General features: G+C 46.7%; 1 protein-coding gene across 1 annotated transcript; it reads right to left on the reverse strand.

Moving 5' to 3' along the window:
* Positions 1-12,906: 12,906 nt before the first annotated feature.
* Positions 12,907-14,412, reverse strand: LOC144097358 (uncharacterized). Its single transcript, XM_077630099.1, has one exon. It carries the CDS (start codon positions 14,340-14,342, stop codon positions 13,452-13,454), a length of 891 nt encoding a protein of 296 aa, XP_077486225.1. The 5' UTR covers positions 14,343-14,412; the 3' UTR covers positions 12,907-13,451.
* Positions 14,413-17,312: the final 2,900 nt, after the last annotated feature.

Consider the following 17,312-nt stretch of genomic DNA (forward strand, 5'->3'; position numbering starts at 1 on the left):
GTCGCCTTGGAACAAAATCTTCACACAACGGGAATTCCCCAGACGTGATACCCGTAGAATTACGGTGCCATCATTTACCGGCTTCACGAGTATGGGCAAATCATCTCGCGTGATAGCCTTGTCGACATCATAAATTACGCCGGAAGAGGACTCGTTCCTTCCGAGGGGGATAACAGTACGTACTGATAATCCGCCGAGCTGAGCTATGGCCCGCAGTGGTTCCAACGCAGCCGCATGGTGGACATCAAGGCTACACTGTTCTTCCGCGCATTCACTCGAACGTCTTTGATTTCGTTAGGCACGAGGGCCTCGAATTCTACAGAGACGACTTGCCTGTTGAGCCGTCTCATGTTGTCGGTTGGCTGGACAGGAAGGACGAGGATGGTGTGTGCCGGTGTGTTGCCACTTGTTTTTGCAGTGGACTCACTGGATGACGATCCGGCTCTGAGCAGTCTTCTCTTGGTCCTCCGGCTGAGGGAAGTCTCAAAGCCGTCCTCACTGCTGGCTTCGCTGAGGTGCTCGATGGTGTCATCGCTGTCGGGGTCGCTCAGACGGCTGCACCGCTTCCTCGACGAGCTCGAGGAGGAGGCCGCCAGGCCATTCGGATGCCCCGGAGGGTTCAGATCCATCGCCGTATGATGGGGGACGGCGTCCCCGCATTATACACGCAAAAACACATAAAAAAGCTGGAGACTGACTGAAAGCGTTCCACAAGGATGCACTTCGTCGTCTTTTTTTTTTTAAGAATGTAACGCAAAAGAAACCTCCCGACGTTACTATTCAAGACACTCGATGTGTCTTTAAAAAAGCATGATAACAGGTCTCCTTTAAAAGGGGACACTGATCCCCTGAACACCTTAAAGATATAACGTCATCAACCCTTCTTGAAGAATTCCTACCGGTTTAGAAGCTGCTTGGATACCGCATCTTTTAAAAACGCACGCTTCATTATATTTTTCAGTGTGTGCCTCAGGCTTACATTGTATAGTAGTCTTGTATGAACAGGAATAAATAGCTAAATAACAACTGCATTTAAACCAATTTTTCTGGTATGAAGAGGCGAAGTCATACTATTTCTTTACCAAGTTTCACTGCAAACACGTCACCGCACGGGAAAATGCCGAGAATATTTCCGGGGGGTATAAATTGCTTATGTCCTACTGCATCCATGCCTCCACTAAGCACCACAGGGCTGGCAAGGTGCGAAAGAGCCTGAACACGAGAGGCCTGCAGAAGTGTAAGCATGCTGTAGAAGTGTTCTCTCGTATAGTCACTTGTTGGTAATATGTCTGTACAATACCGCTGCAGAAGGTTCTGTCACATATACTGCTCACAAAGCGGCTAAGGCAAGGTTTCGGGGATTACCTGAACTGCAGTGGCTTGAACTCTGAAGTCGAAAATATCTGACCAACCGTGTAAAGTGTCACAGTGATTAGTGGCCTGAAAACATGTAACATAACCAATATTAGGCTGTAAAGTATATAAGAGACAATATAGGACCACACTACAGCACATCGATTCTAAAACTCACTCTATTTCACCTTAAAACTTCTCTAAAACGGTAGTGGACGCCCGCAGCTGCTGACTTGCCTTTACAGTAGATCTGTAAAAATACGTAACAGAGGCTGATACTCGGTAGGCTGATACTCGTCTGATACTCGGGGGGGGGGGGGGGGGGATGTTACTTGGGGGTATCAGCCTTCCAGTATTCTTTACATGGGGTCGCTTCGTTTTCTCCAGAAGAACGCCGACATCGAAAAAATATCTCAACCCCTGCCACACCTTCGATATATCAACGCAGCCCAAATATGCGCATTACCGAAAGGATGCCCCTTAACCATCATTTAGGCACTGATTAGATTGACCACAAAAATGTAATACTTTCTAAATATTCTGAATGAATAAAATTAGGAAATTTCTGTATTTCCCTACAGTTTAGATTGACCACAAAAATGTAATACTTTCTAAATGTTCTGAATGAATAAAATTAGGAAATTTCTATATTTCCCTACAGTTTTTATGGAGGAAAAACGCTAAGGCGCCCGTGTGCTGTACGATGTCAGTGCACGTTAAAGATCCCCAGGTGGTCGAAATTATTCCAGAGTCCTCCACTACGGCACCTATTTCTTCCTTTCTTCTTTCACTCCCTCCCTTATCCCTTCCCATACGGCGTGGTTCAGGTGTCCAACGATATATGAGACAGATACTGCACCATTTCCTTTCCCCAAAAACCAATTATTATTATTATTACAGCAACCTGGCTTGTGTAACTAGAAATAAATTGTTTGCTCATCACAGCTTCTCAGTCGTTGTTACATTGCAAGGCAGCTAGTGTAGATTGGATGGCACTGCCACGTTTCTTTACTCAACAGAAGCTCTTCACAAACGACCTACATTTATTATTGCCCATCCTTTCGGCCGCACACTTTTCGTGAGCGATATTAGATGTGCAGTGGTAGTCCGCTTGCAACCATCTATGCGATTATCAGAACGAGAGTATAAATAACACAGCCCGGGAAATGTGTTCCACCGTGGGAGTCAAGTAAACAAAAATTAAACATGTACAGGAGAAGCAGACCACACATCAGCGAAAGAAAAATTTTCTTTTGTATGCAGTGAACATGTGTCAACAATTCCCGTTAGTGTCTTAACTTGTTTTAACTAGTATGCTAGTACAGTTCGTTGATGCATTCACGATCAACTCTAGGGTCAACTTATTCTTCTGGAGTAAATATATCAGATGGACAAAGACACCAAGCTAGGGTTATTGGTCTGTCATGCAGAGGATGAATTCGGTAGACAAAACAAGACAAATGACTGAACCACGAGAAAAATACGAACACTGCACTGCTAACAGTGTTTAATGTTGAGTGTTTATAGCCTAGGTAGATTACAGGGTTGCTTATAAACTGATTGTATTTAGTGGGAGATAAGTATGTTAGGCAATAGATGGTCGACAAGACGTGGCACGTTTATGCTAGCACTTTTTGAAATATAGATTTGTTATGCTTGAAAAGAACAAGATTAAGATCAGAGAGATGAAGCAACACGGTCGGTATAATACAACGATTCCTTCCCGAATCGATGCCATTTTTAAATTTCCCACCCTTCGCCAATGGCTGAAGCAACGCCACACCCTAGGCTTCAGTCAACAGCCAGGAGCAAGTGTGGCATGTGGCGCACCTCAGCCAATGAGGAAGAGCGGGAATTTCATAAATTCCATGGAATCGGTTTGGGAATCGTTAAAATACCGCACTAGTTTCACAATGATGTAAACAGACGCAACTACCAGTTAAGCATGGTGAGGGAAGAGAGCAAGGGACGAAACACAAAGAGGGGGGGGAACGAAACGTTGAAAGACACATACGGGCGCCAGTGTGTGTATTTCAGTGTTTCGTTTCTTGTGTCTCGTCCCTTGCGCTGTTCCCTTACCATGCATAATCACCAACTAGCGCGCCAACTAGCTGTTCTAAACTTCATACCAGTTCAGAGCGCAAAAAAATTATAGCACTATGAGAGCGCACCTTTTGAAAAACTTTTGCTGAGTAACGGCATATAAGGTAGTTTCATATACAGCAGCAATGCAATAAAAGCATGAAAAAAAAATATTTTACCGAGCTGCGTCTAGCACTGATAAGATAATAGAAGGTTTCATGACATTTTCAATGTATGATGCTATCGTCGCAATGGCAAGTACCGGCTGGTACATATGGATAGTATTTAATCTCATATAAACATGACCGGTTAACGACTGAATTCAAATTTTCTGTCTTTGTTTCTGTATCGGGACTGTTAAATATACCAAAAAGTCTATATGTATTGCACTCTGTACAAAAAGCCATCGCTCTAAATCGTAGCACCGCAGTTCCTTCTAGAGTTGCAGCTAAGACAATCTAGTCGCACGCGTTTGATATTTTACATCTGGGTCATGGCTATAGCTCCAGTTCTCAAGACAGTCCTTTGACTTCAACTGCATGCTGTCGCCTCGCTCGACATGTCCGTCACGCTGTTTACTTTTGTTGCTTTCCCGGTTGACTTCGCTCCTGTGTTGACATATGATGGGCATGTATTACTTAAATTTTGCTCGAAAATACAAATCCCGATTTTATGTGACAGTATGAAGGCCCTGAAGTGTTTTAACGTCTCACTAGAATTGCTTAGCACCTAAACAGATCAAATGGCATTCAGTGCACAAAATGCCGCTCAGTGAAATGAAAATAAGTCATCCATTGTGATAGAGCGAGTGCTTAATATTGTTATCGATTTCTGACATCTCGCATACTGAACTCATCAACGTCGCGTTATACTGACCGCGAAAACACAATTAGGTTACAAAGCTCTTTATAAATATGGTGCAAACTTTTTTAGACACGTAAAGCAAATAACACGAGTAAATTTGTTATGTCACCTTATTGCAACATGAATGCCAGTCCTCACCACACACCTTTCAGAAAGTCATAAATGTGCTGCGACTCTGTAAAAGAAGATAACAGCAAATTAAGTCAGTAAAAGCATATCAGATGAAAAGTGTGATCAATCAAATTATTAAGCATAACAAAATACAGAAGTGTTTCCATTGCTTTGATATGACATGAAGAAATATAGAACAGCTCCTTTCCCTGTTTATTTGCAGAGACCCTTTAAAGTGCCAGCTCAATTCTTTCTGGGCTGCTACAAACTAATGCATCGACCAGTGCCGGTCCCCACTGAAAGCTTAATGTTGTCTGGGTCACGAACAAATGATTCACGGAAATTTACACATGCTAACTTTATTTCAGGCCACGAAACTGGGCCAGGACAAGTTTCATGGCTTCACTATAAATACCAACGCAAACGAAAGAAAAACACAGCAGGGAACACGCACCCAAGAAAAGCTGTTATTAACGCAGGATTCGAAATATCAGCGCTTGCTGGGTATTCATCACCGTCTTCGTTGCTCCGTCTGGTTTCCGAGCAGTGACCAACCACCCCTTGCGCAGTGCTGCACATTTCACGCCACACTACCGTGAAATAGTTCACTTACTTGAATCGTCGCTTGCTTGCCGCAATGAACTCGCTGAACTGTTTCATACTGCATGTAGCTGCGCATCGGAATGGTCAGAAGACGTTTCAGAGATCTCAGCGCATTCTGCACGCCAACAGACTTCAGGGCCACTAGCCACAACAAAACACACGCCCCGATGGTCTCTCTTTCGTGGACTCGAACCTATTCTGTCGCAGTAATGAAGCAACGATCCTTCAAGATTCAGGAATGCGACTTGATCCTTCTCACACCTTCAGAGCAGCGCAGTAAATACGAGCGTGTGGCGACGACAGCAATAGCTTCGTGGTTGGCTCGCAAGCGCGAGAAGTACAGTCGAATGCTTTTGTAACCATAAGCGCTCGGAACATTCAAAATCCTTCGATATATAAGTCACTTCGTTGTAAAAGTTGGGCTCTATATAGCACGCAATATAGCGACTTAAGCACGTTCAGCAAAAGAAGCCGTTACTTAACGTGAATTGAAGAGATATTTAATGAAACAAGTCGCTAATTTTCTTCTGGACACTGCGTCCGATTGAATGTGCAACTGCACCCGCCCTTATCACATCGAGGTCCACTGCATACTCCGCGGCGAGAGCCGGGAGCGACGCAAGGTACAGCTGCAGAGTGTCGAATGATGCCATTGCCTCTCTTGTCAAAATTCTTCTTTCTCTTGCACGCTCTTCGCCACTGCTGTGTTCTTCGGCCTTCGCCTCCATCCCGTCCTTCATGGCTTCGACGATATCGTCAGTTCCTAGCGGATCAGCATGTCGTCGTCAACTGCGGTCCTATTCGTCAGCCGGCACACCCGCTGCTGTTCGCAAGAAGCGCCGTACGAGTTGACCGATTTCTGGAGCTGTGCAGCCAGCCCTGGAACAGTTGCTGTCATCGGTACGCTCGCGGAGATCTTTGTGCCTATAGTGTTGCAATTTGCCCAGCAGGCAACGCTAGCACATTTCGCCAAAATATGTGCAGCCGTTCGGCTCACTGCGCATTCTTTTTCCTGGCGTTAGTGTGGCGGTCACCACGGCTACTGCGGAGTTCGGATCCTCCCGCGCGATGTTTGCTGTGGTGTCGACCGGCACCCCCTATGCGCACCGCTGCTGAGTGGCAGCTGCGGAGGCAATGGTGGTGCCTCTACGTGCGTTCGCTGTAAAGCAACAAGTAGGCCGTCCGGAAAGCCCAAATTCCTTCGTTGTGCAGGAAAGTTTGTTGTAGGGGTATTCGCTCTAGAGGCGTTCGCAGTACATAAAAACACAGGAATTCGACCGGGACATGAGAAATCCTTCGTTATACAGGCCATTTCCCTGAGGCGTTCGCTGCGGAGGCGTTCGACAGTATACGCGGGTTCAAATCACAGCGAACAAGTTTTGAGGCGTAGTAGTGTAAATGCAAATGCACTCGCGGTGCTTCACTCATCACATCGCAACACAGCGAAAGTCATTTTGTTGCACTGTACTTACATCAATCCCGACTGGCCGCTTCTTCAGAGGTCACCATATAGTTAGGCCTGAACAGGCACCCCACCCTCTGGCTGCAGTGACAGCGCGGGATCGACTGAAAACACTTTCAAGAACATAGAAGAGCGCGAACTGTTCACAAGGATCAGCCCGCAACCTCTTTCGGCGGGTAGCGCTCGGCGCCCAATATGGCGCGCAGCTCTGAGAAGGGAATGCGTCCACTTGGGGTTGGCTGCAGTATGGCGAGCGAGCTCTCACGACGAACTTCAGGCATGTGATGACGTAAACGTTTGGAACGCCGATCGTATAGTAGCTGAAATAATGCCCAGTAGGATAAGCGATTTGGTTAGACTAAAACGCATTAGTCCTTCTGAACGAATGTTTTCAGCGATTCGGTGAACAATTTTTACTATTACATCCTGTCCTATCGAATAGAAAGAAATGCGCCTTATCGCGCCATTACAAAAGCAGTATCGCGTCGGAGCTCTGAAATATCTATTATCTAGATCCAACTCATGCCACCGCTGATGAAGACGCAAGGCCACAAGAGTACGCACACTAGTTCTTCCATGTATACTACGTCACCATGTAAGTGAATAGAAATAAGTGGTGGTTATTTTTGTAGTGTGCTACGCTGGCCGAGGTTGAGCAGTTTCGCGTGACTCCCTGGAGAGCCGCACTGCGCATGCGCGAGGAGCAGTGACGACACACGGCGCACAGCTGGCGCGCCGGAGCCGCCGCCGCCGCGCGCGCCTCGCCGGTCATAGCCGCGGCAGACGCACTGGCGCCGGCAGACGAGCCGCGGCAGACGAGCTGTGCGCCTCCGTTGCGCAGTAGCCAAGTCTGACGCTGCGCTGGAGCCGCGTGATAGCGCTTCTCATTTTGTGCGCATGCGCAGATACATCAGGGGAGGGGGGGGGGGGTATACATATAGCGGGCCGTTTGCCAGTGTGGTATAGCCATGTAGAAGGAGCGCGAAATTGCTGGTCAGCGGCAATTGATGCTCAGCGGCCCAGCGTAGCTCACGCTACGTATATCCTGGCATAGCCGAGCTAAGCCACTGCTAATTTTTTTTTACCTTCAGGCATTATACGCCATTGTACGGACAGGTTTGACTTGCGTCGGCTTTTCGGACGGTGAATTAAATGACAATGATCTGCGCTCACACGACTCGTCATTTTGCGTTGAGGCATATCGATCTTTCGAACGATGGTAATTACGGCTGCATGAGGCCCTCAAGTTAGCAGCAACAAGGGATGTGTTTAATGAAGTGAGTGTTGCGTGCTAAAGCAGCGCTTCGAGGTTTAACGCACGCGCTAATAGAGGTGTAGAGGTTAATTTCTACCACATGGCAGTTCGCATATAACCCCCCCCCCCCCCCCCCCCCCCCGTCGGGGCAGTGAGATTAGCCTCGCCCATGAAGGGATGCCTGCTGAGTGTACAAAAGCTCAGTCGATTCAAAATTGTCGAAGCCTTCTATACCTTCAACGGTGATGATAGCCTCGTAAGCGACCCATCAATATATTTATCCAAGAGTGAACTTACCTACCTTGAATCATTTGTTAAATTATGAGTCTTGTTTGCACGTTTTTGGATCTGTTTATTGTTACTTGCTTTTCTAACTTTGTATCACATTAATTTTTTTACCTTTTTTTCATTTTTCTCCCTATACATTCTTTAGCCTTCCTAATAAAGATTCAGATGTTAGACAGCGCTCATCTGCGTCTTCTTCCTTTGTGCTCGTCCCTTTGTTGCGCTGAATTTTCCAAGATACATCCTCTTCAACTCGCCCAGCTCAGCACAATCGTGCTTACAACAGCGCCTGACGAAGCCGGGAGGTACTCCGTCCACCCATTTTAGAGCAGTGCGGTCGCCGCCCTACCAGTCCTGCGTGACGCACGTCCAACATTCTTGGACAACAATTTTGAATATCGGAAAAATTTATTGTGCTGTTACGAAAATATTGAAGGTAGTAGTCCATTCTTCCGATGTGTAGCAAAATATTTTAAAGTTTTTTCAACGCTCGCGTCGGCCAGTTAAGACTGCCATAGAAAAGCAATGGCGATCGCTTTTGACGATAGTTAATCACGTTAATCAAAAAACGCAAGCCTGCCTAAGGGAGATCATGGGATATATTGATTGTTATAGTGAAATCTTACAACATATGAAAAAATTGCGTTGATATAAACTCTTTCCTCAAAAATGCTTTTGTCGAGAATTTATTTATTTCGTTACTATCAGGACCGTTGAGGCGTTACAGATAGGAGTGGTAAGTGATTAATAAAAAAATACAAAAGGAGAGATATTAACATAAATGATGAAGAAGCGCAGATTTGAATGCTTCTGGTTCTGGGATGCAGACGATGGAGGCGGGCAGGTGGTTCCAGTCTGAGCTGGTCTTGGGCAGGAAAGAATGAAAGTACTGGTTAGTTCTGCAGCTTGGAACACTCTTTGAATCGGTGGTCAATACGGGATGATACATAACTTGGAGCAGTGAAAAGACTTTGTTTTAACGATTCATTTGTGTAATATATTTTGTGGAAACTTAAAAGTCTAGAAAGGTGACGCCGCAGTGAAAGGCCTTGAAGGTCTAGAGTTAGCTTCATGAGTGTGACGGTAGACGAACGAGAGTATTTAGACAAGATAAAACGGGCTGAACGATTCTGAATAGATTCTAAGGCATTAATCAGTGATTTGATGTTAGGGTTCCTTACGAAATGCGCATATTCTATTTTAGATCGGACGACCGCTTTGTGCAGAAGTAGTTTTAAACTTACCGGAGCAAGTGAAAAGTTGCTGCGAAGGAAACCAAGCATGCCATTAGCATTGTTAGTTATGTGCTCGATATGCGTTTTCTATAAGAGGTCATTGGTAATGTGTACGCCAAGATACATATATGCAGAAACAAAAGCTGAGGGGGAGCCATATAGAATATATGGATGCGGGTTAGCTTTGGAAGGTATTCGTGTTACTTTCATTGCTTTACATTTAGGTGCATTAAGCTTCATTAGCCAAGTGTCGCACCAAGCCGCAATGTTATTAATGTCGGATTGAAGGACTAAGAGTATAAGATGGGTTGGATATTTCTCTGTAAATTACGCAGTCGTCAACGAACAGCCTGGTAGATAATGTTATTAGATCAGGAAGATCATTAATATAGATTAGGAAAAGGAGAGGCCCTAGAACAGATCTTTGAGGAACGCCCGATGTTACTGAAGAAAGATCAGAATTATGGTTATTAACTGTTACATACTAAGTACGACCAGCTAAAAAACACTCAATCCATTTTAATACATTACTATCTATGTTTAGCTTGCTAAATTCGAAAAGTAGAAGAGGATGAGAGACGGTATCGAAGGCTTTAGCAAATTCAATGAATATGCAATCAATAATCGAAGAACGATCGAAAGCTGCAAAAAGGTCATTAGTAAATGCGATTAACTGTGTTTCACATGAACGATTTCTTCGAAAACCATGTTGATGGGCTGTAAAAAAAGAATTGGACTCAAGGTGACTCATGAGGGCAGAATAGATTACATGTTCAAGTAATTTGCATGGAATAGAAGTTAATGATATTGGTCTGTAGTTTATAGGGCTGTGAACATCACCAGACTTGTGTACTGGAACCACCTTGCCCACATTCCAGTCGTCAGGGGGCGTGCCGGCCTGCAATGACTGAGAAAGAATTTCGGACAACATAAGTGAAGAATAAGTAGTAGTGTTTTTCAACATCTTGTTACTGATACCATCAGCACCAGCAGAAAATGACATTTTAGCATTATCAATAAGTTTGTAAATTTCCTCCCAGCCAATGGAGATCGCATTCATCATATCGGAGTCAAATGTAGGCATGTCGGGGAGAGTAACGGGCGTAGTTGTTAGGAAACATAGAGAAAATGTCCGATTTAATAATGTGCAACATTCGTTCAGTGGGACCAGGGCACCTTGGTTATCTTTCAGTATCAAATCTTTTTTGATTGTTCGGTATGGAGTGGCTGAAGACAGCAGACGCCGCATCGCCGTACCGAATCCGCACGAGCTCGGCGGGGACTTAGCGCAGATGCACTAGACAGGCACTGGTGTCGTCACGGCTGCGTTCCACGTGTGGTGTGTATGATGCTTTGCAATATTATCTTCAGTGCTGCACAGAACACGACGCTGAGAGGCGTGCCCTGCTTACCGCACTCGCTGCCATTATAAGAAGAGGGTAAGGGTGTCATACTGCTAAGTATAAAGACCGCTTTCCGAGAGGGAAACGGGTGTCTTGGAGGGAGGCTTCGGGCTTCTCCGATATCTCTCTCCATGGCACTTAACCATGCGACTGGTGGCGACAACAGCAGTTAAAAGGTTTCTTTCTCTGGGCGCTCAACTGCGCCCCGAATGGTGCCGTTTATTTTTTAAAAGCGTTTCTATGGCGATCAGTTATAGGCAGCAATCGCAATTATGGCTTGTCACACTCATAGCCTGGAACTGCCTAAAGTTCAGAATTTACCCAAACAGTCAGCGCGTTCATTTCTCGTTTTCGCACATCTTTGTTCTCCCTTTATTTGCCCAGAGATCGCCATTTTTGGAAGTAATCATATCGTGCGCACATGATTCGAGGGTCCAGTCAACGAAACTGAAGGCTCTTCTGTTGGTGCAGTACTTGCTTCTCGCAGTTTCCTTTCTTTCGAGCTCTTTCCAGGTTCTGTGCTGCTAAACGATCGCTTTGAGACAGTCATTCATTTATACGTGTGCTGCCGATGAACGTCAATATCAAGTGCTGAAGGAAGGAAAAAAGGCGCTGAGAAAACGTCTTTCAGTCCGCCATGTTGTAAGTTAACGCTTTTACATTTTGGCTGGTATTGCCAATCTTTTTTGAACTGTGTCTGACGAAAGTTTGTGTATACATAACATCCCTACTGGGACTGATGTCGACTACGTGATGTCAACTGCCTGATATCAACTACTGTAGGATAGAACTTAATAAAAATAGCAGTCGGTACCACTGGGCCACGGTCCACTGCGCCCTGTATTACAACGCCGGTGAGTCACAGCAGTGAAAAAAAAAAAAGCTTTTTAACGTTTGACTACATTAAACAAGGCAGGTACGAAAATTCTAGACCTTATATTTTTTACTTGTGATTAGCATCTTGTTTAAGCAACAAGAAAAATTTTAACAACGGACTACCTATTTGCCATGGAGGAATGCTGTGCGGCATTCCTGAATGTTGGCGGAACTTCACAGAAGACTTAAGCTGTATCAGACTATACGTGATGTCAACTCAGGATAATTGTATTAGGACGTGTGTCTGCTGTTGCTGTAAGGCATCAATTGTGTTTTAATCCGCTAAAATGGCATGCTTTAAGGAGCACTGCGAAATTAGTTATTAGTGTTTACCAAAAACTTCGCGGGCTATTTTTCAGTAAATGGTATTTGTGTTCTCCCAGTATATTAAAAAATACGTGCACGGCACGGAGCACGTCCTTTTGCATTGTGATCAACGGTGCAGTTCTTGCCAGCCATGCTTGTGCTGCAGCAATCACTTTTTTTTTTGCAAAAAAAAAAATCTCGTTTTTACACAACGATGTGCCAGTCCAGCATTTACAAGAAACCGCACTACGTCGTCGTCGGTTACAGCGGCCTTCACAAGCTCTGTGCTAGTTAGGGAGCGTTTGCTGATCAAAGAATAAAATACGCATTGAAAGATTAGAATCGTTGAATCGCGTCGAAAGTTTCGGCGCGGCAACACGAAGCCGACAAGAGGTTGCGGGAACAGAAAAGGTAAAGCGCCAGGCGTGTTTTTATACTCTGCCCTGTCCCGAGTTACCGAGCCGAAACCTTCGACAAGAAAACGTCTGGAATTTTTCAACCCTATTTCATATATACTAATTGAAAACTCGGTTGGTTGTTCGAATGCGACGCTGGAACTCCTACTAATCAGGACTATGGTTATGGGTTAGACTATGGTCTAGCTATGTCTAGATATGTAGCTAGACTTCGGTAGAGGGCGCGCAGGTTTTTCAGTGTATATACTAGGGGAGATCCCTTGTCACGCGGCAGAAGCAAAAGGCTGCGTGTGCCAGAAGTACGCTAATTTTGTTGTACTACAGCATGCTTAACTACAGAGGAAAAATCGTCCCAGTATTCTTGAGAAATATTTATTTGTCGGCGAAATGCATGAATATATAAATAACACGAAAGAGCTGCAGAAATGTAAGCACTGTAAAAGACTTGCGTCACCTGAAGATGTATATCGAAGCACTTGGGAATTGTACTGCAGGCTCAGACCACAGGGAAAAAACAGATTGGATTCCAGTGTGTTTCATGGAAAGGATATTATCTAAACCAGCTGCATTTTCACGCGGCGTCACTCGGCAATTGGCTTGTAAATGAAGTTCATTCGGTAACCTCACATTCGCGCTCGATTAATGAACGGTTTAACTCAGCTCCGATTAGGGGTAGGAGTAATGTTGACTTAAGGTTAGCATTATCCTTCGCAGCTTAATTTGTTTTTATTGCAGCATGCAAAGGATTCTTGGAGCTGGGAGCTCCGGAACCAGCATGAGGCTACATTTACACTTTTTAGTTGATTGCACACACAAAAAAAATATGGAAAAATCGCTCGCAGGGGCGCTCTTTACACAGCTGCAATGCATGCCCCGCACAATTAGGTCACAGCCCCGCATAATTAGGTCACACGGGTATACACATCGCCGTATAAAAATATATATTGCTGTACTCGTGAACAAAGCAAAAAAAAAAACTATTCGTGCATCTGCAAGATTGCCACAGTGTCCACGTCATCTTTACGAAGGCTCATGTAAAGGTGTTGCATTATTTTTGGCACCAAACGACAGTCCACGCATTCACAAAACTCGCCCCATCTGTGTCCGCTCGGAGCGCGAAGTTCCATTCACTTTCGGACTGTCCAAACACACAATGTCCACACACGGGGCCTTTTGAAGAACTGTGGGCGCAGACCTTCCTCATAAGGTCTCGTAAGTCGCGAAGCCGCATTCGGAACCAGAGCACGACGAGTCTGAAAAGTCCACAGAGCTAGCGGGCGTCGAAATGGGCACAGAACCGGGACAGGACGACAAGTTCCATGGTGTTGAAGGTGAACCGAGGCACGCTGCTGAAGGAGTAAGTTGCCTCACGGAGGACGGTGAAGATGTGACGGACAGTGGGGGCGTGTAATAACCGCGGGGCGTCGTGGGCCCACCAGCAGCCATCGGGGTCAGCGGTGCCGTGGGCGACGCGGTCGTAGACTCCTGAATCCCGGCGGGCGGCATGGACGTCCCCAGCGAATCCTGATTAACCTGCTGCGACTCCTTCTTCTCTGCTTTAGACTCGACCAGCTTGAGGGTCTCTGAGAGAGCCCAGATGTAATTGTGCGCAAAGCGGAGCGTCTCGATTTTTGTCAGCTTGGTATCATCAGGGAAAGTAGGCAAAACACAACGCAGCCGATCAAGGGCGCTGTTAAGATTATGCATGCGATTTCGCTCCCGGTCGTTGGCCTTAAGACGGCGCGTCTTCTTCATCTTGGGCGGCGCGGGAGCCTTGAGTCCTGCCGCTGCATTCGCAGCTGCCGTTCTGGATCGAGCCGATGGCTTCGGTGCCCGCTTGCGTCTGGAAGACATCTGAGATGCTGCAGTGGTTGAAGAGGAGTCGCCGGACTCAGCATCATCAAAATCATCCGCGTCCATGTAGGACGAGGGACACGGACTGAGCAGGTCTTGAGAAGAAGAGGTCGGAGAGCGGTCGTCCGGGAGGTCGTCGTCTTCGCTGAAACTGCCGGAAACACCGTTGCGGAAGGCTGCATCTTCCTGAGGAGACATCGGAGCCTCTGACTTCAAGGAGAGCATGGCGGGCGTCATTCGCGAGCCGGGTCCCCCTCACCAATGCCAGGAGCTATCTTTCACGCCCGAGTGCAGCTCTGGAGCTGGATATGGCTCTTGCTTCAGGACGTCGGCAAGCCAAGCCTGCAAAAGTAAAGCAAAAGAGGAAATGGTTAATCATCTGCTACATAAACGCATATGTTTGTTTTATTTCGGGTCAGAAAAAAAAAATACATACGTCACACATTGAGCTAGAGAATCTAAATAGCACCTCCTAAAATGATTTCTTCAGATTTTTCTCCTGTTCCTTATTCAGTACTTTTCTGGTAACTGATTGCATATGCTGGCGAAATTCCTACTGCTTAATTCCAGGCCCCGATCTCCTATTATTTACAAACTCCGAGTTTTTAGTTCGAGACCTGAGCCATCAAAGGCTAACATAAAGCTGTCCCTGCTGCTGGTTCGAACTTCAGCGAGCTGGTATGCGACTATGCTTTTACAGCATTTGGGAGAATACAAGCTAGAAAGTACAAGACACCGAACAAATACAAAAAGTACTCAGATTTAGATGTTCAGACGTCGGAAACCGATATGAAGTTTTCTGTCGAGCACACTATAATCGCTTTATATCCGCTCTCAAATTTCTTAAGCGCAACATTCCAACTAAATACTAAAAAAGTAGGAATTAAACCGCCAAAAAGGTACAATGATATAGCTCTTGAAAGAGTTCCCTTTTCAGCAGCACATACTGCGCTATGTATATCCGTGTACGCATAGAAAGAAGACTCCTATTCATGAGCGTGAGCTCCAAGCACTGCCCTTGTGAAATTCGATCCACTCTTGGGCGTGAACAGAACGACTCGGTGACGGAGCACTTGTACTGGACACAGCGTAGCGGATCGTGTCAAGAACTGTTATTCAGGCATCCAAGTTTTACAAAGCAACTACATGGCAAAGGCACAGCCTGCTGAGGCATTGAGCACCTCAGGTGCCGCTTCTACAGTGTGCCTGCATTTTAATCTGCGGCCAAGCTCCCAAAAACGGCAGCCACCACTAACAAACCCACTTCAGAGCTCACACACGGTACACGGGCGCTCGACAACGCGTGAATGAGTTGTAGGCCCGCTCACAAAGATCGGTTCTGGAACTGCACGGCTCAAGTTTCACGGCCTCATCTTTTCTTGGACGGCGTCCGGATGTCGCACACAGGAGCCGACTTCTTCCCTCTAATCACGCTCACTGTTCTTTGTGGTTAGAACTTCTTTTTGTAAAGCGCCGCCAGGACTGGGGACTGGGCATCCGCGAAGTCTAACCTGCACACGGACGCGTCACCAAGCCTGACTCTGCCGGCGGCATGCGACTCCAACTGTGTTTTGAACGAACGAGTTATGGCGACAAAGGGACCAGCTCTATTGTGTTTCTGTGTGCGAAGGGCGGGGGAGTTGTGGAGGAGAGTATAGACTGGAGCACGCAGTCAACCCTGTTTGGTTGCCGGTGCGGGTTCACTGGCCAGCTTTCTTCACGTATATGCCGGCCGCCGGACTATACCGCGCCCACAATCCACCCGAGTAATTTATCTTCTGGGCAGTTGTCCTCACGTCAGGTCCACTTTGGCCCGAACAGTCTTGGCTCATCGGGCCGAAAGAAAGGCTGATCGAGAGCACAGAGAAGCCCCGGCTGGGGAAGGACTCCTTCCTTTCTCTGCCCGAAAGCCTTCTCCCTTCCTCACCTAGGGAGAGCATTATGCAGGCAGCGAACGCTTTGTGCGCCGCGGAGGTTGTCTGCGGTCAGCGGAGGGAAGCACATGTAGGGCTCGGGCGCCCTGGCGACCTTTCTACTTCGCCAAGATCATTGATCACAGCACGGCGCCGTGTGCCGCTCGCTGTCCGCAGGAGACGGCTAGTGACGGTCGCCGTGGGGACCCTTTGATAACGATTGAGGGACAGGGTGCAGATATCGTGGTGCTCGACCGAAAATGGAAGAATCTGCGGTCGCTCGCCACTTGAAGAACACAATGGCGCCGTGGAAGCAGACGTTTGTACTCAGGCGTCGCAAGCCGGAGCTCCGGCCGCTCTTGAGACCGGGCCTCTGTCTTGGGTGCTTCCGCTGCTATTGAGAAGGGTTCACGGTCTCCCATTGACGTCAGCCTTGGCACAGCACTCCGTAGTGGGTGCAGTCCGTTTTGTGCTTTGCGTTGGACACCCGATCGCACTGCCGAGTGATGGAGTCCGGTTTCGGAAAGGAGTGCGCAGAAATAAAAGGTCGAAAGAGAGGGCGCAGGAACGAAGGAAGGGCTTCGTTCAACCATTGAAATTCAAATTCTGATCTGCGCACCCAATAGGATGTGACGGTGGTTCCTACGATTTCTGACAAACAACGCGTGTCCGGTGGTACCGTTTCCTCCGTCATTTTTAGTTGCTTTTTCTGTCCAGTTATCTTGAGCGGAGAACTCGCGAGTTAGTAGGACACTCGGGGCAGTGCAGAAACTAACCAAGCGTCACTGTTAATGTATCCTGCCCACTCAAACAGCAGTGAAAAGACGAGAACTTTATTTCTCAATATTTTTTCCTGCCCAAACTAATCTCTGTCATGGCATTAAACCGGAACCTCCCAGGCTGACTACAGCTTCCTTCGTGCCTGCACTGGGTACAAACTGTTCGCTTCATAGCGGCCGCAGAGAAAGAATCCGCACAACGAAGGAAGCAGAACTCGAACTTTCCACACGTTGCATTTTTATTACAAGGATTTTCTTTTCCTCCACCTCTCTTTTGTGAGCGTAAGCTTTTTGAGTCAGTGACGGCCAGCGGCTGGCGGTCGTTGCTTCACTTTTATCCAGCGGACGCAGTTTTTACCCAAGGTTTAAAAATTTAAAAAAAAACTGAGAAAAGCAGCTTCCCATGACACGCCTAACATTCTCTTTCGGGGCGAAACACATCCGACCAAACCCACAACGCGCCACAGGCATAACGGTCAGTCACTCAGGAATTTCCCCAAATACACAACGCCCGT

This window comes from Amblyomma americanum, chromosome 1 (genome assembly GCF_052857255.1).
Source record: "Amblyomma americanum isolate KBUSLIRL-KWMA chromosome 1, ASM5285725v1, whole genome shotgun sequence".
NCBI classification, from domain to species: domain Eukaryota; kingdom Metazoa; phylum Arthropoda; class Arachnida; order Ixodida; family Ixodidae; genus Amblyomma; species Amblyomma americanum.